The 27,504-nt window shown below is 42.3% G+C and overlaps 1 protein-coding gene across 1 annotated transcript in view; it reads right to left on the bottom strand.

Annotated features, from left to right (window-relative positions):
• Positions 1–616: 616 nt before the first annotated feature.
• Positions 617–27,504, bottom strand: part of LOC105704197 (transcription factor hamlet-like) — a 39,577-nt gene continuing 12,689 nt past the window's right edge. The window contains exon 2 of the mRNA XM_012433236.2: positions 617–10,793. Coding sequence (XP_012288659.1) covers positions 9,383–10,732 — 1,350 coding nt within the window. The 5' untranslated portion in view covers positions 10,733–10,793 and the 3' untranslated portion in view covers positions 617–9,382. The remainder of the gene's footprint in view (positions 10,794–27,504) is intronic.

Below are 27,504 nucleotides of genomic sequence, written 5' to 3'. Positions count from 1 at the left end.
CAGTGTACCGTCGATTTTCCAAGGATCGATCTGCAGGAACCGCTTCTCGAAGGTATATTAAGCGCCACTTGGAAGAGAGGAGATCCCATATCTTTACTATCCTCGTTTTCTTGTTTCCGGACGCTGTGGGAACGAAGAACTAGGGCGGCTATTGGTTCACAACGGAAGGAAATTAATTTTCTGCAATGGAACGTGGCGGCGACGTGCAACGTTAACCGCATAACAAGCACAAGGGCAAAATCTCGTAGCTGATAACGTTAATTGGAGAGTCACAGGAATCGATGTTACTGTTCGTTCGTTATGTCGATCTGTTATTCGTGCCATGATATCGAACCTTCAGAGTAAACCAGTCGAGTTACGAACGGCTTCTTCCCTGGAAAGATGCGACGTCGAAGGTAGCGCCCCTCGATCAAAGTCCGCGAACTATACGAGTAGACACTTAACCTAGGATTACGTGAACGGCAATATTTTCGCATCGCGAAAAACCGGACGTCTCGCTTTTGATTTAACGTAATTGCGTAATCGAAGAAAGAGAGATGTTTCCGACGTCACGCACACCGCGAATTTCTGCTCGAAAATTGCGCCATTGCGAAAAGTCATAACAGAGACTTGTGCGTGCGGAGAAAAATGTAATCTTAGGTTTACAAAATGTTTAAACCTGATGTTTAGATGACTTGGGTATGTTTAAACCTGTTTCTTTAGATCGCTGTGTGGCATGAAGATGGGTGTGGCGTGTTTTGGTGGAAAAGCTTTTCCGAAGGTCGTCATTTTGGGACAAACTGCGAAAATATCGCACTGAAATTTCTTTATTTCTATTGATTAAATTGTAAGTTAACCTTTGAATAAGGATAGTAAAGGGGCTCTTTAATTTTAGGACGCGTGTAGTTTATTTTTTTCATGAAATCGGCGGACGACTTGCCTAGGGTTACGTGAACGCTGGTTATTTTCGCAACGCGAAAATCTGAGGTTTCGCTCGCTCTATGGAGACCCGAAGTTCATGGCGCAATGGAGATCTCAAATCTTTAGGTCCGATTTGTTTACAGAGTCACGTCCTCGTCTCGTCCATTCGTTCCGGTTCTCACAGCACCTTGTGACCCTGGATAACCGGATCACGTTAATTGTACCACGTGAAATTTCGTTTCGGGATGACCGGTGGCGTCCTTTGGCTGGATGGAAAAGCTTCTAGAAGGGCCGCCATATTGGATTACGCTGACCAATGCGAACGTTTTCATTTCTAGCTGTTAAATTATAGTTTATCTCTTCAATAAGGCCACCGTGGGCATAACATTTAATTGCATTATTAATTTACTTGTATTTGTTTTAGAAATAATGTCTTGTCAAGATGGCGTCTTTTTAGTTATTGGTTAACTCGAGTTAGGAAAGAGTATTTCGAGACAGCAAGTCTTTTGTTAAATTGAAAATAGTTTATTACCGGAAAAGATGATTCCCTGACGGAAGCAACACTAATTGACCAGCGTGGTTACCTGTATATACGAACATAATCATTTTTCATGAGTGTACTGTACACACTAAGTGTCCGTTAACCAAAGCAACCTTTACACTTTCAGTTTTAACGCATCTGAATTATCAGGGTGATTAAGATAGTAACAATAAACTGTAATGCCTACGGTGACCAAAATGCATGGTCTGAGCAAACGGAATATGATTCCCATCTACATCATTGAACAAGTTTCCGCGCGCAGATAAAAAATGGATATTACAATTTTTGTATATAAGAGCTGACGCATACGCGAAATTTCGACAGTTCTCTAGATTGTTCCTTAACAGTACTTACGAGCAGATGATTTTATAGAAATTCACATTAACTTCCCACGATCTAGTTAACAGCAAATAAATATTTGTCGCAAGAATTTGTTTTAGGAAATGATTTTAAAGTTGGCGCTGTGACCAAGGCAAGCTGAATTAAAATTCCATTTCGTTTCTATATTCAGACTTCTCTCCGAGGATATCTTACTCCATTCAGGCATATTAAGTCTTGAAGTCGTGAAACACATATCGTAATTTGTTTGCGAAGTGCGCAACATATCATCAAACTTTTTTTTTCCCGAGCGCGCGCAAGGGGAGAGGGAAACGTGCAGGCGTCGCGTTTAAAACGAATCGTCTCTTATATTTCTATGGGAATAATACATATCGACATATATACAGTCACCACGAAGCTACATAAGACTACGTAGCTAAAACGCTATGCGAGAGGAACGGCCAGGAGCGATCGGAGCGTAATTCATGAAAGTCACGAGACTCCCGAGAAAGGATCTCGCGTGCTCGGCCGCGAAACGAGGCCGCCAAAAGATACGCGAGGCCGAGATGCTCCTCCCTGTGTGCGGTGCGCGCGCACGCTTTCCGCTGGGCCGGCGGCGGTCCAGCGGAAACCGCGAATCGGCGCCCTCCAACCCCGCGAAGCACGCTCCGATTGGTCTCGAACCATTCGCGAGGCTCAAGCCTGGTTTAAGCTTTCGTTCTAATGCTAACTTAACTGTTCCTTTGCCCTAATTTTCAGAGATCGTTTAATCCGTGTTCTAATTCTTAGACAAACTTAATTCTAGCTAATAAGGAGGTCTATTACGTAAAGCAAATTGAGCGAAAATGTGAAAAATGAGTAGCTCACGGTATTACGGAAAGTTTTTGAACGATTTCAATACATGGCATTGTATCTTCTTATACTTCGTAAATTGCGTGCTACATCGTTTGCACCTCATGCTTAGTACGTACATTGCGGTATCCTCTGGTATCCACTAATAGTTTATAACAAATAATGTTGAAACCGTGAAATGAAAACAATAACATAGATAGCCAGCGTTGTTCAATTTCGCTGATATCCGAATTATCGCGGCATTGAATAACGAATAACTATGGAGGTTATTCAAAGTGCACATTTAAACCACGCGCCCTTTTTTTGTATAACACGCATGCGCCTTACCTGAAAATCTCGGAATTTGTTAAAGTCACGGTTGGGCATTTTTGAGGATTAAGACTAAGGTGAGATTAAGGAAGGGAAAACATAAACGCGCTCTATGGCTTCTTCATTATAAACATTTAAGTTTGGGTTAAGTTAAGGTTAGAATGGAAGCATAAAGTTTGGTTTATACGTCCGTCTTAACCCTTACTTACTTTTTTACTGTAAGAGGTGCATAGAGAGCGTTTATGCTGAAAGAGAATTAAGATAAGGAATACATAAACGCTTTTTATGAGTTCTTATTCAAAATAATTAAGTTTCGGTTAAGTTAGGTTAGGATGGAAGCTTAAACCAGACTTAAACTTAAAATTGGCCCGTAGCTGTCTTCCTGATCAGCCGTGGGTGGTACAGATTAAAACTGTCGACCTTAATCCTACGAACTTGACCCGGCGCTGCAGCGGCGTCGCGACGCCGCTCGCGCCTCTCTACCGCTAAGTACGTATAAATCGGTAACCTCGATGAAATCACAATCGTAGATACTCTAGCGTTTATACAGTTCTTTACAGAGTTTTGCTTAAGGTTAAGCGAGCCGAAGTGCGACAAGTTGGTCATCAGAGAGGGCGCTGAATAAATTTCAAGTTTGCCGCGTTTGAGGAATTAATCGATTCCATGTATTTGACGTAAAAACAATTTCTGATTTAATTGCAAAATTGAGTTACAACACAAAACATATCGAGAAATGAAATTATTCAGCCGAAAAGTATTTATAGATCTGACTTTGCAACGCTGAATTAATTATCACGATCAGAATCGATCAATTCATTTCTGTATAAAATCCACGCGTATAAGCACGTGAAAATCAAAGTTAGGTTACGTTTAAATTAGTTTTCCGAAGAATGATTATTTCCAGGAATCGGTTCTTTTTGGAATTTCTAAAATTTAATGAAAATTTCTGTATAATTAGAGTATTCTTGAAATTCATTGCAGTTATTTCTTTAGTTTAGATATGTGAAATTAATTTGTACCACGGTGGATTAATGGTAGATATTTTTTTCAGGGATTTAGGGAGATCAAGAAACTCGTAATGTGGAATTAAGATGCCAACAAATCGCAGCTCGTGCTCGGCTATTTATCCTGACATGGAATTGGAACACTGTGGGAGTAGCTTACTATTAAGACCGTTTAAACAACGATCGGCGGTAACGTTAAGAACATCTTCGCTCTAGGGAGGAAATAAACGGGGATGGCCCTCGTTCGTCTAACAATAAGATTCGCTTAGACCGGAAAGGATGAATTGTTAATGTTAAAAAATGAATCTTTTCAGGGCGCTCCGCCGGAGAGACCGTCGCAACCCGCAAATGTCTCGATTTTGCACGGGACGAGTAATTCATAAAATGCGTACTCAATTCGGCTCTAACTATTCGAAGTCGTCGCTCGATGAGCGGAGGAACAAAATAACACCAAGACAATAGTTATTAACTAACATCGGGTCTTGATACGACGCTCTCCGACTGACACGCTTCGAGTCAATTTCACGGCATGGAGACTCGACAGACACCTAAATAGTTATATCGTTAAGTCAGCGTAATTTCCATATCATTAAACAATAATCAACGCAATTTACATCGTCGAAAAAATTTTTAACGCAGAATTTATAGTAAGCTGTTTCGCATCTGAACGTTATTCAATCTGTGGCTAATATTTCAGTACCATGTTAAGAATACAAGCGCAGTAAACACAAAATAGTGGAATTCACGTTTCAAACGTAGAATAAACGTTAAATCAACGTTGAATTTGTCATGGAAAGGGCGGACATTGGAATTGGTAAAACACGTTCTTTTATATTTCATCGCACTTTATACGATTACAGTAAACGCTTTTATACCATTTTTCAAGGTATCTTCCACCACTTTGTGTTTATCAGTTGCGTTCATATCATTTGAATGCACGCGTAATTACCAATGTCAAAGATAAGTGAAAATTTCTAATGTTTAATTTTAAATCGACAGTTTCGTATGTGAGTCATTCGACCGTGTTAAGAGTACATGTATGGATTCATGTAAAACTTTGTTATCGGGATTCGTCGATAAAAACGATTGGATGACATTGACGGCCTCGAATGCAATTACGAGTCATCCGGCGACTTCATCGATTGGTCGATACGAATGAAATGTGCTTATCGACAAATTAACTATCTAAATTGAGCCTCGATACGAAGATCGGTCCGTTAGGGCGTATATATTAAAATGAACCTGCATCTGCATCCTTTAGTTTCTCGCATACAGGCATGCGAGCTTACTCGCCCGCATACATACGTATACATATATATTTCTATATATATTTCTATACATATATATATATATATCTATCTCTGCTGCTCTGTCAATATGAATATCTGCCTATGTATTTAGTAGGTATATATTAGACCGTATTGCTGTATTTTTTAGTGTTGCCGTATGTACACACGTATACGCGCGAGGAGCGCGCCGACAAAGGAGAACCGTGGGAAATGCCGGCGGGGAGTGCTCCAGATTTCTGGCATTGAAGTTATATTTTGGCACGATAGTTAACTCTCGAGTTACCTGGATGGAAAGAAAAAATGGAGGCGAGGTCTTCGGTGTGGGGCACCTGGAAAGCGGTTCTACTACTCGCGCCTGCTTCGAGCAACGAGTCTCCCTTTTCGGCGCACTATGTCTAAGAGGCAAGCCTGTACAGTTCCATTGACGGTAGTAAAACGGTAACGTGAATTCGCGAAAGCCGTCGAGGTACCGTGAGCTCCGAGATCTTTTCGAAACGACGGCCTAACCGAGCCGACGTCTCGCGAAAACGAGAATTCGAATTCGCTGCACTTTGACGGTAGGACAGATTTTACCTCGAATTATTTGCCGTGGAAATGATACCATAATGTTGCAATGATATTCGGAGGTTGCGTTACTTGATGTTTTCATTGTGGCGGTCTTGAACATTTTTATTCTGAATTCTTTCCCATGGAAATGATTCTATAATGCAATAATAGAAGGAGGTTGCGTTACTGGATATTATCACTTTGACGGTCATGCAAATTTTTACCCTGAACTTTTTGCCGGGGAGATGATTCTATAATGTTGTAATAATAGTCGCGGATTGCATCATTTGATATTATCACTCTAATGAATAATAAAATAGAAGAAAGAGCAGAAGGAAATGCAGTCCTCGTGCCGATGGTCCCAGTTTACGCGTTTGTCGTCGAAAGAGGACCCAAACATTGTCGTTTACCTTTTGCTGCTGAACACTTTGCAGCTAGAAAGTCGAGAGTGGAATCCCAAAGTAAAAATAATTAGTTAGAATGGAAGAAAAAAAGAAAAATGAAAGAAGGAATACAGGAAGAAAATCCAGCCCTCGCGCCGATGTTCCCCGCCCTGAATCTCGGCTCCTAATGTCTCCGATCGGAAGTCGCGCGTTCACTTTCTCTCACCAGTCGCTTTTTACGGCGACAATTAATTCCGCGCGAAGGATCGGACATCGATCCCCAGGGATCGGTCGATAGGGTTAGGGTGGCTCTCCCGCTTTCGCCCTAGGGAAGCGCGATCTTGATCGACCGATCGAGCCAATCGATTCGATCTCGATCTCGCGGAACCGGCGCCGCTCTCGCTCGCGGCGAACCCCCTTCGGATAAGGCGGCTCGGCGTTTCACTTTCGCGATGAGCCGAGCGCCGATCTCTGGGCGTGGCAAAGTGTAACGCGAGAACCCGAGGCCGTCGCCGCGTTAGAAACGCGTCCGCAGCTGCAGCTGCCCCCGGCCGGGCTTAGAAAGTCGCGGCCGCGAGAAGGGCGAAGCCGCCCGAACTTCGGATTCCGGGACGAAGAGGTGAACCTATGAAAACCGCTCTCTAGAGAGGAAGAGAGAGAAATGCAGAAAAATGTTTCGTTGAATCAATAAAATGTTGGATTGTCATTTTTTACACGGTATATGCCACCTCGTAAAATACCGGATCAACGTAAACTGCATATTATCACGACATAAACCGGGGAAATCGTTTTCATAGCCGCTCGTTGGGGCCGCCATTTTGTTTCTTCCTACGCCGACCCCTACTTTATCGTTTCAACTGAACCGAGTTGATTTTCGTACGTTAATCCTATATACTCAGTTAAAATTCATCAAGGATAAGGCTTTTGTTAAGCTTTTAGTACAATTCGTCAGGCAGTAGGGAATATTTGCAGAATAAAGATCGACTTCGGTCCAGGAAGCGCGGCCGCCATTTTCCTCTTCCTCCTCCGTCTACTCTATCGTTTCAAACGAAGTGAGTTGATTTTTGTTTGTAAATCCTACAAAACCCTTAAAATTCACCAAGAAATATGCCTTCGTCACGCGATAACAAATATTTGCAGAATAAAGATCGATTTCGGTCTAGGAAGCGGCTGCCAGTTTGTCTCTGCGTACTCCGGCGTCGGTTTTTTCGCCCCCCTTTCGGTCTAGCCCTGTCGATTTCTAAAGCATTTTCACTGTCCAGGTTTATCGGCCCAGGTTTATCATCGGGCACGAGACGTTCCGATTGGGCACTGATACACCGCGGCCGTTTAAATTCACTTTCTAGGTCGTAAAATCCAGAGCCGCGCGCCATTTTCCTGCCGGAACGAATTGGTTGGGAAGTTTTTTCGCGACTTCTTCGGGTCGATTCTCGGCTCGCGATGACTCGGCCGAGCCTCGGGGCAAGGAAAGAGGAAAAAAGACCAGGTGAGACGATTACGACAGAGAGGATACTCGTAGATCGACAGAGGACATCGACGACGATCCTGCGAATCGATTTCCGCCTCTTTTACGCCGTGAAGTTATCTGGAGCCGCCCGAAGTCGCCTCGATTAATGCATAATCGCGATAATAAAACATCTCGTATTCGATGCCCCGTATTCCTATTAACTGATTAGAATCATTGACGTGCGAGTCGATCTCATCTGATGAATAATTTTTTGCAAATGATGACCGCGTCCATTTAGGAAGCGCTGCGCATGTTCTGTCGATTCGAAGACGAAGGTTGAATTTGATACGTTTCAATGTATGGAAATGATCAGTCGTTTTTTTTTCAATTTTTTGTACATATTGCATTTTTTCCGGGAGGCTTTGCGCATTTATCATGCATACCAATAATTGGAAGATGAAGACAAGACTGGAGCGTTTCATTTTAACCAATTTTTTGCAAATATTGAATTTTTCTCAGCCGGTGTCGCATTTGTGTCACTCAAATTGCTGATTGGTTGATGGAGATAAGGAATTGAATATTCATTCAGATGATTTCAATTTTTCTTTTTTGGTCAGTAATGAAGAAGTGGATCACTGATTTGTTATACTAATGCATTTTTAGGAAGGAGTCCTGTTTCTTGTGGCACTCGTGAAAGGATATACGGTGAAACGTCTCGTGCGAGGGGAAACGACGATACATCGTTCGGGGTGAAACTGCGATCATTCCGGAAGATTTTTCACCGGGTTTGCAGATCTCTCCAAGAAATTCCTGAAAACGCGGCACGCCTTTGGCTCGAGGAGATTAGATACCCGGTAATTGGCGAAGGATGTTGGCGATGATCGAATCGATTTCTACCTTGCTTAAGGCGTAATCCGAAGTTTCCTGGAGATGAATGAGGTTATGTACGTTAATTTATTAGAACTACCTTAATGGGGGATAAAAGCACCTACTAATGTTCTTCTATTCCGAAATGTCGTTGTTTCACTTTTTTTTTTAAATGTAAATCTCTTCTAAAACCTTTTAAAAGTTCGTTGAATATATTACAAATTATACATCAAATCCACGCGCAAAATCTCAGAATTATTGACTTTTATATATCCATTTTGCAGATGGTATATAAGAAACGCGTCGCGTTTTCTGTTTCTGGGTGTGAAGGGACATTCTAGATTCCGGAATATCAGCAAATATGTGAATTTTAGCAGTGATCCTGCTTGATGTAACTATCGTAATTCCATCGAGTGTAATTTTTCTTTTTATCTTCACACAGTCTCCATAACATCTGAAATTTCCCGGAAGTGCAGCTTGTTCTCGCGAGTGTACGGTCGGCGATTCTCCGGCTCGTCAACTTCTTCGCGGTTTTCTTCAGGTACTGTGCACTTCCTACTACGCGTGCGCTCTAGCCATGGACAAAACCTCGGTCGAGAATCCATTCTTCTTGCAATAAGATCCCGAGCTAACAACTACGGTACCAGTAACGAAACGACGGGCTTTGCGCCTATCCCAGGTCCCAAACTGAGAAAGTTCCCATGAGAAGAAAGGGACCCAGAACGAGGATAGAAGGTGCAGCATCCACCTGCAGCAGTCCGAAGGACGAGCGAGCCTTCCAGGACCTCGCCGTCCAGATCGAGCACCTTCGACCTAACCTACATCTCCGTCCCCGAAGAAGAGCTCCAGGAATCATCCCCGAAAGGACCAGATCCCAGATAACTCGCGAGACTTGAAGAGTGTCCAGATACCGAGATATCCGATCCTCAGGTATTGTTCCCAGGAGACAAAGGCGGCGAAGCTGCATCCCTCTGCTCATCGTGTACACTTTCAGGCCTGCTCGCGCTGCTGCTGGACCTCGAGCTGAGATTATCCCGGTCGCTGAAGTAGGAAGAATCGCCCCTCTTCTCCTCCATCTGTAGCTGCTGCTTGTCGTTTCTGAAGTCCTCCGTATTGGGCGGCCCCAGGAGCCCAGGGAAATAGGGAATACCCTGTCTCTGGGAGGTGATCTTCCCCATGAAGCTGCGGATCTCCTCGAAGTAAGATTCATCAGCTCTTGGCATCTGCCCGTGATAACGCGAGCGCACCTCGTCCAGTATCGTGGGTCCATCAGCGTCGTGCTTCTTCAGGTGCCGGTCCAGGTTGGTCTGCTGACCGAAGCACCTCTCGCAGAGCGGGCACTTGAACGGCTTTTCTTTGTTGTGGATGTTCCTGACGTGCCGTTGCAGGTTGCTGGAGATGCTGAAGGATCGCTCGCAGTACTTGCACTTGTAGGGCTGCTCGCCGGTGTGGGTCCTGAGGTGCCTGGTCAGGTTGGCGGACCTGGGGAAGACCTTGCCGCAGAACTTGCAAGAGTACCGGTCCTTGGGCTTGAGTCCGGTGCCGACTGCAGCGATGGAGTACGTGGGCAGGCTCGAGCTCTGCTGCTGCGCCTGCTGGGTCACCTGTTGCTGCTGGGTCACCTGAGCTTGCTGCGGCGCAGGTTGCTGGGGGTTAGCCTGCTGCGCCACCTGTTGCTGCGTAGACACAGGGCTTGCCGCTCGGGCTGGAGCCTGCGTAGCTGAGGACGTTGTGGAGAACCTGTTCGGAGGCAGGGGTACCATCGTCGGCAGAGCCCTCACCTGGATCTTCGGCAGGTCCGCCACCGATGGGGTGTGGTGATGGGAGCGGTACATCGCCTCCAGCACCAGCGGATGCACCGCGTGGTGCTGGGGGAACAACACCGTGTGGTATGGCAGACTTCCTAGGCTGTTTTGGTTCAGGACCTCGATGTCGTTCTGGTTTTCGTCCCGCAGGTGCTCCTTTTTCCGGTCCACTCGCAGGTCCAGCGGCTCGCAGTCCAGCTCGTGGTGGTGGGATGCTGGAGGTCGTGCTGCTGGACTCATGTGCGGCTGTTGGTTCATCGTTGGACTGCTTCGAGCGTTTCCGTGGCTCAGGTCGTAGGGCAGCTCCTCCGCGTCGGGGACGCGCACGCTCAGGGGGTAAATGCTCGCCTGCTTCGGGCTTATGTGGCCCGGCATCTTCCTGGGGCTGGAGTCCTTTTCCCGCATGGCTGGCGGATACTTCGGGTCGATTCGCGACGGGGCAGGGGTGCTTACTCCGAGATATGCGCTCATCACAACGCCGATGTCACCCTCGGCCTTGCTGCTCCTGGGCTGCCTCGGTTATTCGGGTTGTCTGGAATCAGACGTAAGATCCCTGTTAGCCAGGCATATTCAGAAAAATGGAAGACATAATACAAAATTTTACTTGCTTCAACAGATACTTATATTTGAACGATGAACACGAAGCGAGCCAATGAAGTTTTTTAAAGGTACCCTAGCAGCATAGAATATTTTTTTAATATTTTTTAGTAATTTTCGCTAAATATCTCAAGCGACAAATTTTTTAAGATGTCTTGTTGATTTCATTTGAAGATATATAAAATATTTGTTGAAGATCTCAGTGACATATTTAATTTTAATATTTTATAAACATGCAATAAAAATGATACTGAAACTAATACTGTCCTACGATGACATCACGCATTTTTTTCTGTGCAGGTACACCACAAGGAATACCGCAAAAATAAAAAATTAAATTATAAAGAATTGAAAAAGAGGGTAAACATGTTGCAGGTAAATTGCCCAGTTTTTTTGGCCGATTGGGAGGTCGATGCATATTAATAAGCAATGTTGGGACCCTGGTTGATTAATTCCTTTGGCGTTGCAGCGGTAATACGCCTTAAACACATCCCCATTCATCAGAAATATGGTAATCGCCTATCATTTTTCGTTGGTTTAAAAAATTAAAAAACCACCCCATAATTTTACGATCCTTTCCACCAGTATGTACACATCGTACAGAATTTAAAATTCCGACGAATTTGGAATTTTGTCGTATGCTCAGAATTTTAGTCTGGAGAAATTGCAACATAACACCTCTTATTAATTCTGGAGCAGAATTTGCACCAGTGGTAATACTTTTAAATTATCCGTAAATAAATGCGTGGGTTTAAATGAATAATCTCGAATTTATCATCTAAAATCGATAGAAGATTCAATCCCAATGATATTGTTTCCCTTTCCTCATCGTTATTACATTCTATAAAATTCTAAAGTCAAGAAAAATTGGTCAATAAATCTTATTATCAATTCGAGCAACTCTTATCAGGGGATGTTACATTTAAATGATCCATAAATCAACGTAACTTCGGGTAGAAATGAATAATCTCGCATTTATCATGTAGAATCGAAAAGCGATCTTGAATTTGACCGTCAATTTCAGAGAGAGAGACCGTCATCGGAATTACGCCTTAAACGCATCCTCATCGATCAAGCGGAGATTAAGCACCGATTATTCCTCGAGCCGGAATCGAGAGCACCTGGAAGAGCGAGAAGAGGCTCGAGACCGAACCCGACTGCAATGCCTGAGTAATTTAAGAGGTCCAACGAAGCATTATGCTCCGTAAAATATGGACTTTATCGCGGCGAGAAATCAACGCGCGTCCCGGCATCGAGGTCTCCGCCGGCGTCTTTCTCGCCCATGCGTTGACGTCTCTATACGCACCTCAATGGCGACCGGTCAGGCCTAATCGTCACGTGCGATCGTCTCAATTTCAAGAAGAACTCTTACTGCCTTCCGCCTCTATATAAGACGATCCGATTTTTTTTCGCGGCGCGTTCTAAAAAACAAGTAAAAAATATCGACCCTTCTCTCGGCGCACAATGGTGGCCGAGGCCGTAGTCTCGCACGGGCGAAGACATAATAAAAGGGTTATTAGGGTCTCTATGACTATAATTAAAACCGTTTAAGCACATGTTTTAAGCCTCTGCACGGAGAAATTAAAGCTTGTGCCGTAAGAATCCGGTTTTGCACGGTGAAAACACTTTCGATGTTTTTATACGCGGGTATGTATTAGTACTTGGCGCGAACCTCTACCGGATTTCTTAGTTATGGTGGGTTCTTTTTCTATTTTCCTTCGTGATAGCGTGCGAATTTATGTCAGGATTTGACGGGGTTGGTTTCAGTTTGGAATTTGTCATTTGGAAATGCGGTTTGTATTTGGGTTCAGGTGAGGATTGTAAGGTGTACGTTTTAGGTCATAAATGTACGTTCGGGAACTTGACAAATGTTTGGCTGATACGCGATGTTATTACATCTAAGCGTAAATGTGATTTATACACGCAGTAATCGTGGATCCGATACGTGCCCATTACGCACGCAATAAACGTATAATACCCGTTAACCAAGAGCTAGGATACACTTTATACATCATAAATCATTTTCCGTATTTTTTGGTTTCAAGTAGTGGTCCATTAGGAATCATCGCCGTATTTCTGTATTACTACATGCTCTTCAACAGTGATTCTCGTCGATTCAAATCGTTTTACACGATCATCCACAAAAAAAGTGGTCAGATGAAGGATGCCTCATTTTCTAATTTTTTAATCCACATCGAATTTCAACATTAAGCTTCATCAATTTTCAACTCTCCTGAACAAATTGTCATATTTTTTCATTTTAAACAGTCGATCACAAGCGAACTCGGATCTCTGCATCTGTAGGTGCTTTTCAGCAGTGATTATCGACGATCATGATCTACAAAAGTTATTCACAAAGAGGACGTTTCTCCATTTCCTTATCCGTAATGCACTTCAACAATGAGTTTGAAATTTGAGTTGAATAATTATTATTTGAATTATCTGAATACTTCTTTAGTACTATTCAAAGAAGTATCTCTATGGTTAAATGAAAATTTTTTCTCAGGGTGGATATATTTATTTTTCCGTGTGGTCATCCACAAAAATTGAGCCCATTTCCCTCCTCCTCCATTTTCTGGTTCCCATATCTTAACCAGATTTCTTTTCATGTGTCGCCACAGTAGAAAAACGAATTGAACGTCGCATCTCGTGTCTTTTCAGGCCTGCGTGACGGAGCAACCTAATTTTCCCGAAGGCAACGCATAATTTCCAAGATGGCGGCCCTTCGAGACCTGCTCAAGCGGTGACCGCGTCGGTCGATTGGCCGACTCTCTCGGTACCGTTGCTGTGCTCCAGTTAGACGTTAATCCTCTCCCGTGTCACCGCTCGTCTTCTCGTCGCCGACGAAAGAGAAATTCACTCGCTCTTGCGGCGCGGGGAAGAAAAAAACCGTCGACAAAAAGGACGCTTCTTGGCGCGTCGCGATCGCTATGCGGCCGACGAGACGACCGAGTGCCGTGTAATTAAGCCACTCGAAACGCGATGCAATGCCCGAGAGGCGAAAGGGTGCGTTTCGAGTCGTATAGTTGCAATTCGCGGCTTTCTTATTTTCGGTCGAGGTGTGCCAATTAGACTTGCCCGACTGGACGATCGGTGTTAACCGTCCACCTAAAGAGAGGAGCGCGTTCATGTCGTCGCATTTTGCTTTTCGTAGTTCGTTTACAGAATGAACCTCTGCTTGCTTGGATGTCAGTTTGATAACTCGATCGATGTAAATGACAATGACTACTACCGTAAACAGGAGCTACCTGGACCCGTATTAAGAAGTTTGGTAGAGTTTCGCGCCAAATATATATATATAAGAGGCGCACAACACAGACCTTGTCATTACCTGCAATTTTAGTCTGGCGCGTCAAACTGGACAGAGAGAATCGTTTACTGAATATCTTGAATGAGTAATGTCAACTTTAACCAGGTCATCAAGATTGGATTTAGTCCTTCTTTGAGATAATTGTGAAGATAACCCTATAAATACAAAATAGTGGAATTCACGTCTAATTCATGTAAACCTAAGAGAAAGAGAGTGGTACGGGAAAAAATTAAACGCTTATCCACCCATGGTTTTTTCTGTACCTTAAATACACATTTATAACGTTGATTCTACACGTTAAGTTTTCTATGCGTTTATCCCTAGTCGAGAAGAAATGTGTACTTTAACGTAACGTTATTTGAACGTATTGTAAACGATTATGAACAATTATTTTACGTACAGACTATGTTTAAACGACATTCATGTTACGCGACTGAAAAATAGTTTAATAAACGTAAAATAGATACCATTTTGATAACTCGATTGATGTAAATGACGTGCGTAGTATTGCTGTAAAGAAAGACTACATCTTTAGTCCTTTTTTGAGATAATTGTGAAACTAAGTAATAATTTGATATTCGGACAATTTACCGACAATTTTAATACAGATACTGTCTTCCCATTATTTTTTAAGAGACGGTCATCTCAATTAGAGATATTAAACCTGCTAACGCTTATAAAAAAAAAGAAGACTTGATGAAAGAGAATAAATTAGAGAATACTCATGTAATTATTTTCAAAAAGGTACTACTTTCGTTAAACAGTTTATAACGTGTGAACAAGGTTTACAATGCGTTGAGATAATCGAAATTTATTATGTGCGAAAACATGCGTAAAAGTCATTCGTAACTCAGGATCATTAATTATACGAGTATTAGGTAGATTTAGAATGATGCATTTAAATAGTTTTAGGGCACTCGATCTTGCGAGGATAATTTTCTGCCTCGCGGCAATCGGATACGGTTTAAATGGAAACGTTATGACGCAATTCGGGATCATTTATCACGGTATCAATGTCAGTGTCTGCAGGATTGGATGTAAAGTGGTTTACGCGATCGCCGGAAAATGCAGTTTTCTCCGTATAATAAGTGCAACGGAGAGAGGGAAGCGAAAGGTCCGAGGAAAATTGCACTGGTTACTTTGGCTCGTACTGGGAGGAAACTACTTGGCACGAAGTACCTCGAAGACGTAGTAATGTCTTTTCTCGGAGAAAGACGAAGTGGTGTCAATCACCTTCGCGAATCGTTGCAAGTGCAGCTGCATTTGCGAATAATGTATGGTAATGAGGAGACCGCGAGTGCGAATGTCATAATTAAGGAGACAGGAAGATCATTTATCGCAGGATCAATCGCTCTTGTTGCGTCATTCTCCGAAACGTCATTAATAGGGTTCTCTGTCCACCGACAATGCACTCGCAACAAGTGCCGTTGCATTTGCAAATAGTCATACGTAGGCGCACGCGTGTCATTGCGTACAACTTAATTGAGGAAACACTCCGACTTATTGCAGGTGACACTTTGAGGCCATTCAACAAAGTGAATTAATTATTGCGAATTTTGGAATGTACACCCTTAAAGATATCGCTGCCCAATAATACGAATAAGCTGAAAGTAACCAGAAAGAAAATCCGAGCAATTTCCTAGCCGATTAACGCATCTATTTCTTTGTGATAAAAGCGCTTGTAACACTAAAAAAATATGGCCGCACAATAATACAACTAAATGAAAAGTAATCCAAAATAAAAGTGGTGCAATTTTATACCCGGTTAACGCATCTATTCGTTTATAATGAAATCGCTTGTAATACTGAAAAAACTATGACCACACAATAATTCAAGTAAGTCAAAAGTAAGCAAAAATAAAAGTCGTGCAATTTTCTACCCGCTTAACGTCTCTATTTGTTTACGATATAAGTGTTTGTAAAAGAGGCGCCGAGATCGAGAGCGTCATTAAGAGACCCTCAATCGATGGTCACTCGATGCCGAGATAATTGCGGACGTCGATTTTCAATTAATTTACTGAATTATGAGGTTTCGTTTATTTTCTTCGGCAGTTTGCGGCGTGTTAAGAGTAGTTCCTCTCCCGGGCAGCTTTTATTAAGCGCGGCGAGAGGGCAACGCATACGTCAGTGTCAACGTCTTAATTAAGGGAACTGTACGTTTCATTAATCGCGAGATCGATCGCGATTTATGTTATTTTCGGGTCATTCTTCTGGAAGATGGGATTTCGTCCTCGAGTGCATTCGCGATGGTCCTTTTCCGACCGCGTCGTTTCGGCCTCTCGCGCGGCGCACGCTCCAAAAAAATGGCGATCGCCGTCGGACACGCCCGTCGTAAAACTTGCGTCATCGTGGCAAGCATGACCGCCGAAACCAGTTTGTAAGTACCGGGATAAAGAGCATCGTAAATCCTTTATCCTCCTTGGAAACCCGTGCATTGTTTCGACCGAGGATTTTGGCAGCGTCCGAGAATATCCCATCTTCAGGGGTGAACCCAAAAATTCGAGCTGCTGAACATCTTTTTAACGCTTTTCAAGACAATTTCGACGCTAAATATTATGATATCAAAATAGTTTACATATGAGTAAAGTGAAGCTACTGAACATTTTTCCGACGCCTTTCGGGGATATTTCCGACGTTTTAATATTATGATGTTAAAATATGATGTTAAATAAGAAAAGAAAGTTAAATAAAAATATTATGATGTTAAAATAGTTTATGTAACAGGTAAGTGGGGCTGCTGAACATCTTTTTGATGCTTTTTGTGATAGTTATAACGATAAACTGCATTTTAACATTAAAGTATTTATCGGATCATAAATTGAGGGTGCTTAGATATATTTTTAGCACCTTTTTCAGATGGAGCTAATCTATAGTATAATTTAAAAAATATATCACATAACAATATTAAAATGGTAAAATTAATTTATGTAGAAACTCTAAATGTTGAATGAGAGAGAACAATTCTGGGGAAAAATAGGAATGCCCGAAAGTGACATCTTCAGAAGCGAATGAATTTCTGAAGACGAATTCTGAATTATTAAAGAGGTGTAACAGTAAAAAGTTACTCTTTCCAGCATTAAAGATGGAAACTATTAATGAGAGGATGCTTTCCCTTCGAGAAATACTTGAAACCAATGTCACCATACAAAGAAAATGAAGGAAATTCAAGTTTGTTCACAGTTTTCCGGATACAATTATCCACTACAATGATATGAACTTAGTTACCCTTCAATAAGATTATAATTATTCCATTCGCATGTTGAAACTGCCATAGATTTAAAAAATTCCAAATTTACTTTTATTTACGACATTTTATATGTCAACTTTGTCCCGATTCAGTTGTACGAGTCTGAGACAGTTTTAATAGCTGTAATAATAGAATTAAGTACAGTGAGGTATCACGAAAATAACCGCAAGGTTCAAATAATTATCCGAAAGTGCCGAACCGGTTGAGAGTTAACATCTGCGACGTTAGCCACGATATGGGGATAATTGAAAAGCGTATCGATGGCCAGGAGCGCGAAAGTATTCAGGCCTAGGGCGCCGAGATCTCTTGACACGCCTTTGCCGCTGCCCTCCTTGACATGAGAGTAAATGAGCAGAAAAAGACAATTGCAAACAAGGAAACTTTCCACGTCTGCTTCGAGACTCTCGAACGTCACTGAGGTGACGATCTCGAGTCGGCAGACGTCTGATGTGCTCTTCAAGGTGCACTTCTTCTCCACCCTGGGAATGCCCCGATTTCCTGAAGAAGTGCCACGCAGCTTGCAGACCCTCGCTCAAAGAAAAATATACTAAAAGAAGCGAACGTACGACCCTGCTAAAAATATTAAAACATTTAAAGTGACATGAAAGGGTCATTCCGTATACATCGAAACGTCAAAACGTTAAAAAAATGTTCCCCAAACTGGATGCACCGAATCATTTGAAACCTCAGCACGTGATTATGGAGGTCCTAAGGAAGAACGTGGTGCTCATGAAATTTCATTTGTAATCAACAATTTTTTTTTGTTTATCCCAGACTAAAATCAAGAATATATATGCTTTTTCTTTAAATAAAATTTTACGAGCATTACGGTTATCCTCATTACCTACCCTTAGGGCCTCCATAATTACATGCTAAAGTTTCACATGATTAGGTGCACCCAGTTTGGAGAAAAGTTTTATAAATATTTTGACGTTTTATATATATAGAGTGACCCTTTCATATCACTTTAAACGAGTACTCTGGAGTACTCTAACAAAAGTGGGCACCCAAAATATAAAAAAAAAAGTTCAATGTTCAATGAACCCACGCTCAGCAAAAATGCATCTAATTTTCCGAAGTAAGGGAGTTTTCATCGGGAATGTAATTATTCGTACAAAATGAACCGTCTCGGTGGTGGAGATAAAAGTGGGGAAAAACGAGGTTTCTTCTCCCGGAGAACTTTATTTCATGGTCGGCTCGTCTCGGGCGAGTATTACGGGTCTTGTGCCCGAAGGACCGTCAAGGGGAGACTCGTTACATGAATTAAGGCGAACGCCCGTGGAAGCTGGAGAGATGAGGCCAGGAGACCACCGTGATCCAGTTTTCGGCTTATAGAAAGTCGGGATGAGCCGGCCAGCGGGCGTGGTTGGATCTCTCGTCCTTGCCGCTCGCGGTATGATTTCTCTCCACGGCATTCACCTACGTGAGTATCGGACGTATGTACGTACTCACGAGTACGGGCACGAGACCTGAGAGCCTCGAGTACCGAGGGAATTACCGGCCATGAGAGAGCACCTCGATTGGTCAGTACTTCAAAATCTGCCGATCAAAAAGGCAGTCCGAAAGCTTGACGAGGTTCTTATACGTCAAGCTTTGTCAACTTTCGATTGAAAATTGATGTATTCAATAATAATTGCCTGTTTTAAGGTGTACGTGTACAATGTGGTGCTGTAAGAATGCAAAGATGCACGTAAAAAAAATATTTCGTCGAATCGATACAATTTTTGTTAGTTCAACCATAGAATATGGTTATTATACGCTGAGAACAAAATTTGTTTTGAACCAAAGAAACATTTCTTTGAATGGTACTAAAGAAAACTAATAACTATTAACGAATATTTGTAGGTACTTGTTGTTGAGGTTACTTGGTCAACCCTAACCTCATGTTCTGCAGATTTAAGAGGCCACTTAATCTCACATTTCTCTTAAATAAATTCCTACGCGAATAAATTAAATGTACATTGGAAATAAACTGCACGTCGTATTGTAAACTGGAGATATAAATTATTTCCCACGTATCCCTAATTGCGGAGTATTAAGGGTAATTAAAACTGCAATTAATCTTTAATGCTCGGTCTTCGGTGTGAGGTAAACTCCGAAAAGGTTGTAACTGTATATAACAGTTGTCATCGCGGTTCGGACTGGATTTGCAAGTCTCCATTCGCTTTCCTCCCGTTTAATGATATGAAATGGTCATTCTATATGTATCGAAACGTCCAAATATTTATAAAACTTTTTTCAAAATTGGGTGGACCGAAGAATTTGAAACCTCAACGCGTGATTATAGAGGCTCTAAGAAAGGTCTTAAAACTCACGAAATTTCAATGTTTGAAAAAATTCTTTTTTTGGTTCTTTTAAGGTATAAATATAAAGTTTTTTCGAAAAATGAAATTTTGCAAGTTTCAAGACCTTCATTAGACACGTGATTGTGGAGGTTCTAAGGAAGAACACAACGACCGCGACATTTTATTTAAAAAAAAATTTGTCCTTGGTATTACTCTAAGATGAAAAAGTGTTTGTTTGAAAAATGGAATTTCATGAGTTATAAGACCTTCGTTAGGGTCTCCGTAATCACGTACCAAAGTTTTAAATTATTCGGTGCCGCCAGTTTGGAGTTTTATAAATATTTGTACGTTTTGATATATGTAGAATGACCATTTTCATAACAGGCGTTAAGCCTCCCTTTATTGCCGCCGCCTTTTACTCTCTTCAGTGTAACAATTTCCTCGAAGCCGTAATCCTTGGCAGCGGGTGAAAAGTGGTCCGGTCGAAGGCGGTTGTCAACCCTAAAGGCGCGTCATCGTCGCTCGTTTCGGAGTGCACTCGGTTCTCTTCGGCATCTCCTATTAACCGCTCCCTCTCGCTCTAGACGTGTCGCAATTTCCGCGGAGCGATAATCCACGGCTTCCGGCACGCCGGAGAACAAATCGAGCCACCAGTCTCCGCAGTTGCGAAAGCCCGAGAGAGACGCTGCGGAGGAATTTCAGCGGCAGAAATTCGCAAGAAAACTATCTGACCGAATTTCAGATCGTCCATTTCCATCCTTTTCAGAAGTGCTGTCAGCGGGGTTGGGTTAGGAAAATACCCTATACCCCTCCCTCAATTTACGCGGCGTTTTTTTACGCAGTTTTACAGTTGCGAAAGTCCTCGAGAAACGCTGCCGAGGAATTCGAGCGGCCGAAATTCGCGAGAAAACTAACCGACCGAATTTCAGATCGTCCATTTCCATTCTTTTCGGTACTCTCGTCAGTAGGATTAGGTAAGTAAAATATCCTACACCTCTCCCTCAATTTCCGCGGCACACTTTTTACGCAGTAAGTTATAACTCAATTCACGCGGTAGTTTTTATGCGCGTTCTTAATTTACGCGGCCAGAAAATGTATTTTCCTAGAAGTTTTATATTAAAGCCCTTTTTGGTGGTTAAACTGTGTTAAGAATATGAGAGTACAAAGTGACGAGTGAAATAAATACGTATTTCTGAAACTTATGTGTTAACTTTTATTTCCAATATTTTTTCTTTTCTACTGACAGATGTTAGGTCCCTATCTAACGTTTTATTTTAAGTAATATTAGGAAGAGAAACTCTGAGCAGCGCGTACCGTGCTCCGAAAAGCTCTCCTTCACTCCTTATATTAGACAAATACTAACCCTAAGACTCCCCGATGATTTCCTTGGGTATATCTACACCCCAAACCAGATAACAACCCCCGGGAAAAGCAAATATTCAGATTCTCTGGAAAAGACGACTTTTCCCTCCGTTTCCCCTTCAGTCCATCCCCTGACTAATCACATGAGGCATTACTCTTCTCGACCTTAAAAATCCATCATTAAGCATCCTTCTCCATATCTAGGAACACATCGGTTTAGTATAAAAAAACCACTCCGAAGGGCTCCTGAGCTGAACTGTCTCAATTCTGTAAGCTCTGAACCTCAGTCAAGCTCTCTGCTCTCAACCTGTGTGCGAGGCACTTGTAACCCTGGGCAAATAACCCTAAGTCGACGAGTCTACGGTTATTCCTGTAAACCACGAGGCCCCTTAAAGAAAGTATCTGTTACTTTACTCGACGAGGTCTTTGGCTGGTTTCAACCATCAGGAAGTGAGTCCCCAAAACGACCCACGGGGCCCGGTCCGATCGATGTCCTCAGGCAACCATTATCGCCTCTCCAGAGCAAACGTTCCCCAACCTAACATAGACTTTATGCGACGCAATTTTTATTCGCGTAAAACGAATCCACGTGGAACGGATTCTCCGCGTAAATTGAGCCTGTAGGTAATGTGTGTAGTTTGTTTTACAGTAAATTACTAGGTATTTTACTTTGCAAACTCCATGTGTGATGTAAATTACATGAATATGGGACTTTGTGTTTCTAAGCTGCTATTCCTGATACGCTTGAAATTCCAAATTTTCCACGGAATATAAGGAAAAATGGAACGTTGAAGCCTAGATCTTTTCAATGGTTTGCTCCTACTTGCAATTATTCTTTATTCCTTTTCCTTAAGCAAAAAACCTCGAATTAAGCGTCACTGCACAACCCTAGTCGTATCCATGTACTCACTCCAAATGCATCCGTCCCACCAAAAAGAGCTTGTCCGTGGTTCCAGCCAGAATAAATCCCTATATATTTAATCCCTCAGATTGCACCCCAAATGATTTAAATCCCCCATATTTGGGTGTAAAATTCCCAATCTGGCAACACTATTTTTCAAATTTTTTTCGAGTGCCCGTGCCCGATAACGGGCCAAAGAGGGACTTAAGTGCTCTCTAGAGCCACTCCCTTCGGGGAGTGCTTTGCTCCTTCAAAAGTGGTGCCCTCTTGCGCCACCGCGTGCTACAATGTAGATGAAATACTACCTGTCAGCGGCCTCTGTGATTTTAGAGGGAAATAATTATAGTGCAAAAATTCGCTGCTTTTGAAACGTCAGAGAAACGTCACTCGTGGTGCCCCAAGCTTCGTCACGGGTTTACACCCATTGCGGATGTAACGCTATCGTAAAAATTGAAATTTAGAATTGCGCTCCTGAAAACTTCCGAATTTAATTGCTTTTCCTATTGCATACCATTTTTTTAACGATATTTCTTTTTTTAATCATAATAAGGGAATTGTTGTCGATCTTTAAGGCTGTGGGTCGCATGGAATTTGTCACGAAAAGAAACGCCGTCATTACGGAGCAAAGGATATATTTTTGTGTCATGTAATTATTGTGAATATGAAGTTTAACGATTAATGAAGAAACGATGACAATATCTACGACGCAATCTGAAATAATTGATACAGTATTTGCTAGATATTTAGGTAGACTAGGGTCAAGAATATTTGAAATGTTATAATTTCGATTACAAATGGAAATGTTATTGTTTATTGTAATGCCGTAAATTACATAATTCTGAAGCCTCGGGATTTAACAATCGTTATATAATAAATGAGACTCTCAGCATGATAAACATTGTGGGTATCCTAACCTCAGTTCACTATACCCGGAAGCCGAGAGTCTTAATTGCGCCCATTACAGACATTCTCCCACTAATAGAGGCAAAGACGATTTAATTAGAGCGATAATTAATTATCGGCCTAACGACTCGTAATTGAAATAAATAAGCGTTCCATAGAAAATTTATTTTCTGGTTCTGCCTTGAGCGCCATCTTCATATCTCCGCGGATAAGTGTCCCGATTTCTCCGTGTTCATCTCGGCAATCAAAGTGTCAGTACGATAAAATTATACATAACTTGTAACAAGTTTACCGTACCGGAAAATTACTTGAAAATACTAAAACTGTAATACCTCTACAAGGCCTATAACCATTTGCATTAACAACCTCCGTTAACATCGCTAATTGAGATTACTAAATCCACGATTGAAATTCAATCATATTTTAACTCAATCCCCGTAGCTTTCGACAAATATTTAGCAAAGATCAATTAATCACGAATTGAGTTAATTAACAGTGGATTAAAGACGAATTTTTTGGGTGCACAAAAATTCCTGACTAATCCAGTGTTAGTTAACCGATCGTTATTAAATCATGACTAGTTAATCACGAATTAGGGTAGCTTACAGTGGATTAATCAGAAACATTTTGGTGGGCGGAATTAGTCATTAGTTAATCTCGAATTAAAATAACTAACAGTGGATTAACCACGGTGGATACACCCAGCCCTAAGGGGTTAGAGGGTTAATGCGAAGTCCGGGACCAGTCTCCGGGACCTCCGGGACGAAGTCGAAAAATAAGCTCGTTGATACGGGACATAACGACGAGTTCGCGTGACGTTATCGTGTAAATGGCTCCGGTAACGGCGCAGTAACGCTCTTCCGATACGAGTTGAACAAGTTTACAGGGCGGCGCTCCGGGAGCGAGAGAATCGGCAACATTGTAGAGGAGGATGCGTGCCCCGGTGGTAATCCGGCGATTATTATTTATGATTTACCGCGACGTATAAGGTTAGATGTGTCCTGTCAGCGACAGGAGCTGCCCACACGGCGCTCCCGAGTTGGCAGACAGTAGGCACGCAACCTTGCCTCTCTTCGCTACACGTATAAACGCATTCCAGCTCGAAGCTCCGTTCAGTTGCAGCAGGGAAGTGGACGGGAACCTACGCGCTCCTGCCCTTCCCGTTCGCTGCTGTCTCTCTTTCTCTCGCACCATAGAAAACACGACCGACACAATAGGAAAACCGATCGCCGGTGCAAACGCACTGTTTGAAGGCAAGGAAGAGAAACCCCTTTTGGGAAATTTCTCTCGAAATGCTCGGGATTAAGTAAACCCCCGAACTAGTATAAGGAGGGACATACAACGCCACGTATTGAAATCGTCCCCACTTTAGGAATCCAAGATCTTCAGATTTTTTCCAATCTAGTGCTGAGAGCGCCTCAATGAAATTTTGCAATTAAAAATTATTGCTTGCTAGCGCGCCTTTGTCATGTTATAAAACGTAACATTCCGTATATCATCCGCGGATTACCGTTTCACTTTACGTACCTTAATTGCAAAATTTAAAGCATTTCAGGTAATTTACGTCGGTAGGAAATGTTTTGGTAGCGTAGAGGTTCGTCATTTTCCGCAAGTAGCGCTTGCGTCGTCGGATCAGAGAAAATCTGAGATCCTGGGTCCCGACTCTGGGATCACTTTCTGTGGAATTGACCATTCGCGTTATGCATCCTTATACTACTTAATAGGTGCACCGGATAAGTTTTAACTATCGTGAACAACAATTTCCCATAGATAGGCTTCTGTAACGTTAAGACTCTTATTTTCTTCCGTGTACGTATTTATTTATACATGTATGTGGTTATATACCTTTGAATGTATAGGATGAGCGCGTTTTTCTATGCGTTCGGTCTTTCCTCTGACGACAATGGCGACTCGCTCGCGATTTCTACTCGGTCGAAAAAAGAGGATCAATCTGGCGTCGATAATCGCGGAGACGGGCCGCATCCCGGCATCGCGGTCGATAAGGAAATCGAGCGTGAAGCTCCTCTCCCGCGGCGAAGATAAATTCCTGGATCGAAGTCTGCCCGCATTTCAATGGCGTAGAGATCTAGGCCGGCGCGATAACTCGACGGACCGGGAAAATCGGAGACGCGTCTGCGCCGCCGCCATTTTTCCCGCCTCTTGTTGCCCCTTTATTCCTCGCGACGTCGCGACGCGATTCCTCATGACGCTTCCGGTCAAGCCGGTCTATCGCGTCCAGTCACTTTCGGTTAACCACCGCCCCGTGCCTCCGAGAATTCACTTAACCCGTGAAAGCCTCTCGTCATCGCGCGTTTTCTGCTTTTTTTCCCATCTTCCTCGCGAAAATGAATCTTCGGTGAAAGCTTTAACGACCACCCGCGAGATGACGCGCGTTCGTCTTCGTGATGGGAAATGCGTTTAATTCCAGCATTCTTTTAACTCGTACTTTTATTTTATGGGGTTTTCCTGAAGTCAGAAGCGAGAAAGTTTTGGACAGGATCCGTGGATGCGGATAAGAGAGGTTCTGTATTCTGGAGCGGTTTAATTATTAGATTTAGAGAAGGATGGATGATAAGTTGGATCGGAAAATGAAAATAGCAGGAGGATGCAGGGAAATTCGTTTAATTTTAGAATTTTGCAACTTGTACTTTTAATTTACGACGTTTTTTTTAAGTCGTTGAAAGGGAGAATGTTTCGGACAGGATGTGTAGATGCTAACAGGAGAGGTTATGTATTCTGAACCGATTTGAATATTGTTTTTGAAGAAGTATGGCTGATAGGTTAGGTTGGAAAATTAAGATGGTGGAAGAATGTAGGGAAATGCGTTTAATATCAGAATTTCACAGCTTGTATTTTTATTTTTCAGGGCTTTCTTGGAAAGTTATTGAAAGGGAGAAAGCTTTGGCGTATATAAATGCAAATAAGGAAGGTTCTATATCCTGGAGCGTCTTGTATATTATATTCAAAGAATGATGTATAATAGGGTTAAGTTAGGTTGAAAAGTTGATGACAACTCGGAGGGCTAGAATTCTCTTCACTCAGGAGGGTCTAAGATCGTCATTTTTATTCAGACCTCTCTCTTAATGAACATTTTTCTATTGTTAATTAATTTTCAGGTGAAAGCGGCGTTAGCATTCACGGGTTCGGCAACTTCTACCGCACGAGGCGATGTGTTTTCTTTGTAATTGCGCAAGAAGCGTTCTTATGAAGAATAACACTTGAAAGTGGATTACACCTTCGAGACCTTTTCATCCATGGACAACGGAGATAAAAAGGTAACAGTAGATACTAATGTTTCGAGTCATCTTAGAATGCAACGCAATTCGTGAAGTCATCCAAAATCTAAAAAGAGAGGTGGGTACCATTCCATGCAGTATTTCACACTTAAAAAACCTATTCTAATTTTATATTGAAACATTTATTGAGACATGATGTATTAATCTCGTAATATATTTTTAAATTAAGTTTATATATAACACGTTATAAATTTTACTACGACGTTTAATTAAATTAGAATATGCACTGATGAAAAGATTTATATTTTTAATCCTGATTTTCCCATGTTTACATTAATCTGTTAATTACTACAAGTACAGGAATGAGGATATTTCATCTTTGGTGACATCAAGAAGGTGTCGTCAGGTTTTAAACAAAAAGTCAGCGAAATTTGGGGGGGGTCAGGGAAAGCGAGAACCGAGTCACGCCTCGAGAAATGGCGATCTTCGTCGCGGAAGGAGCAAAGTTGAAAGAGGCCGTTGAAGAAAAAAAAAACAAAAAAAACGAGTGGTCTCTGCGAGATTCGGCGGAATCGCTCGTCGGACCGAGACCGTGGAATTGCGCAAGCCAGCCGACAATTCCGCCGATGTTACGGTTAGCTCCGTTTGTTGGTCGCCGTTGGGCAACGGCAAAGAGGGACGACTGTCGAAGCGAGACCGCGTCCTGACACGTAAACTTTTTTTGTCAAGCCCCCGAATTCGGTCGCTCGTCGTGGATCGTGATTCCCTTCGGAAAGGCTCGAGGATTGATTTCAGACTCTCGATTCCCTCCAAGTCGAAGGACATCGCCGATTTCGCTGCGAAAAGCAGCGCGCTCACTCTTCGAGGCGAATTCCTCACCTTTGACAGCGACAGTTTCCGAAAGCTATGGTTATCAGACCGTAAAGGTGTCGATGGGGGATTGATCTCGACCAAAGTGTCAATGTTGAGGAACATCCACTTGGTTGATAGCAGGTAATTTCGCGTTTTCCGAGGTTTTTGACGTATATTACGTAAACCAAGTAGTTTACCGTAGAAAATCGTATTAAGTATTTCAAATCTCTGCTAAATATTTACAAAATGTACGATATTCGTTAAATGTATAGAAAATATAGGACAAATATTTTGTGCTACTAGGGGTAAAGACGAAAATATTTCTAAGGAATAATACATTAATTTGGCGATTGTGTTAAAAATTGTTCAGAATTTTATGTTCCTAATATGGCGGTTGCCACCGATGCACGACATATGTATCCACTAGGTTATAAACGTCTGTTAGCACATGTGTAAACACAAACATTTTAAAGAAATTAATATCAAATTTCTGCGTAGCCACTTTTAGTTGCTTAACAGTAGCTAGAGGACGGTTAAAAACATTTGACAA

The sequence above is a fragment of the Orussus abietinus genome, unplaced genomic scaffold (assembly GCF_000612105.2).
Source record: "Orussus abietinus isolate OABI.00-Male unplaced genomic scaffold, Oabi_2.0 scaffold53, whole genome shotgun sequence".
Taxonomy (NCBI): domain Eukaryota; kingdom Metazoa; phylum Arthropoda; class Insecta; order Hymenoptera; family Orussidae; genus Orussus; species Orussus abietinus.
Note: the sequence above shows the minus strand (reverse complement) of the source record. Positions and strands in the feature narration are given on the sequence as shown.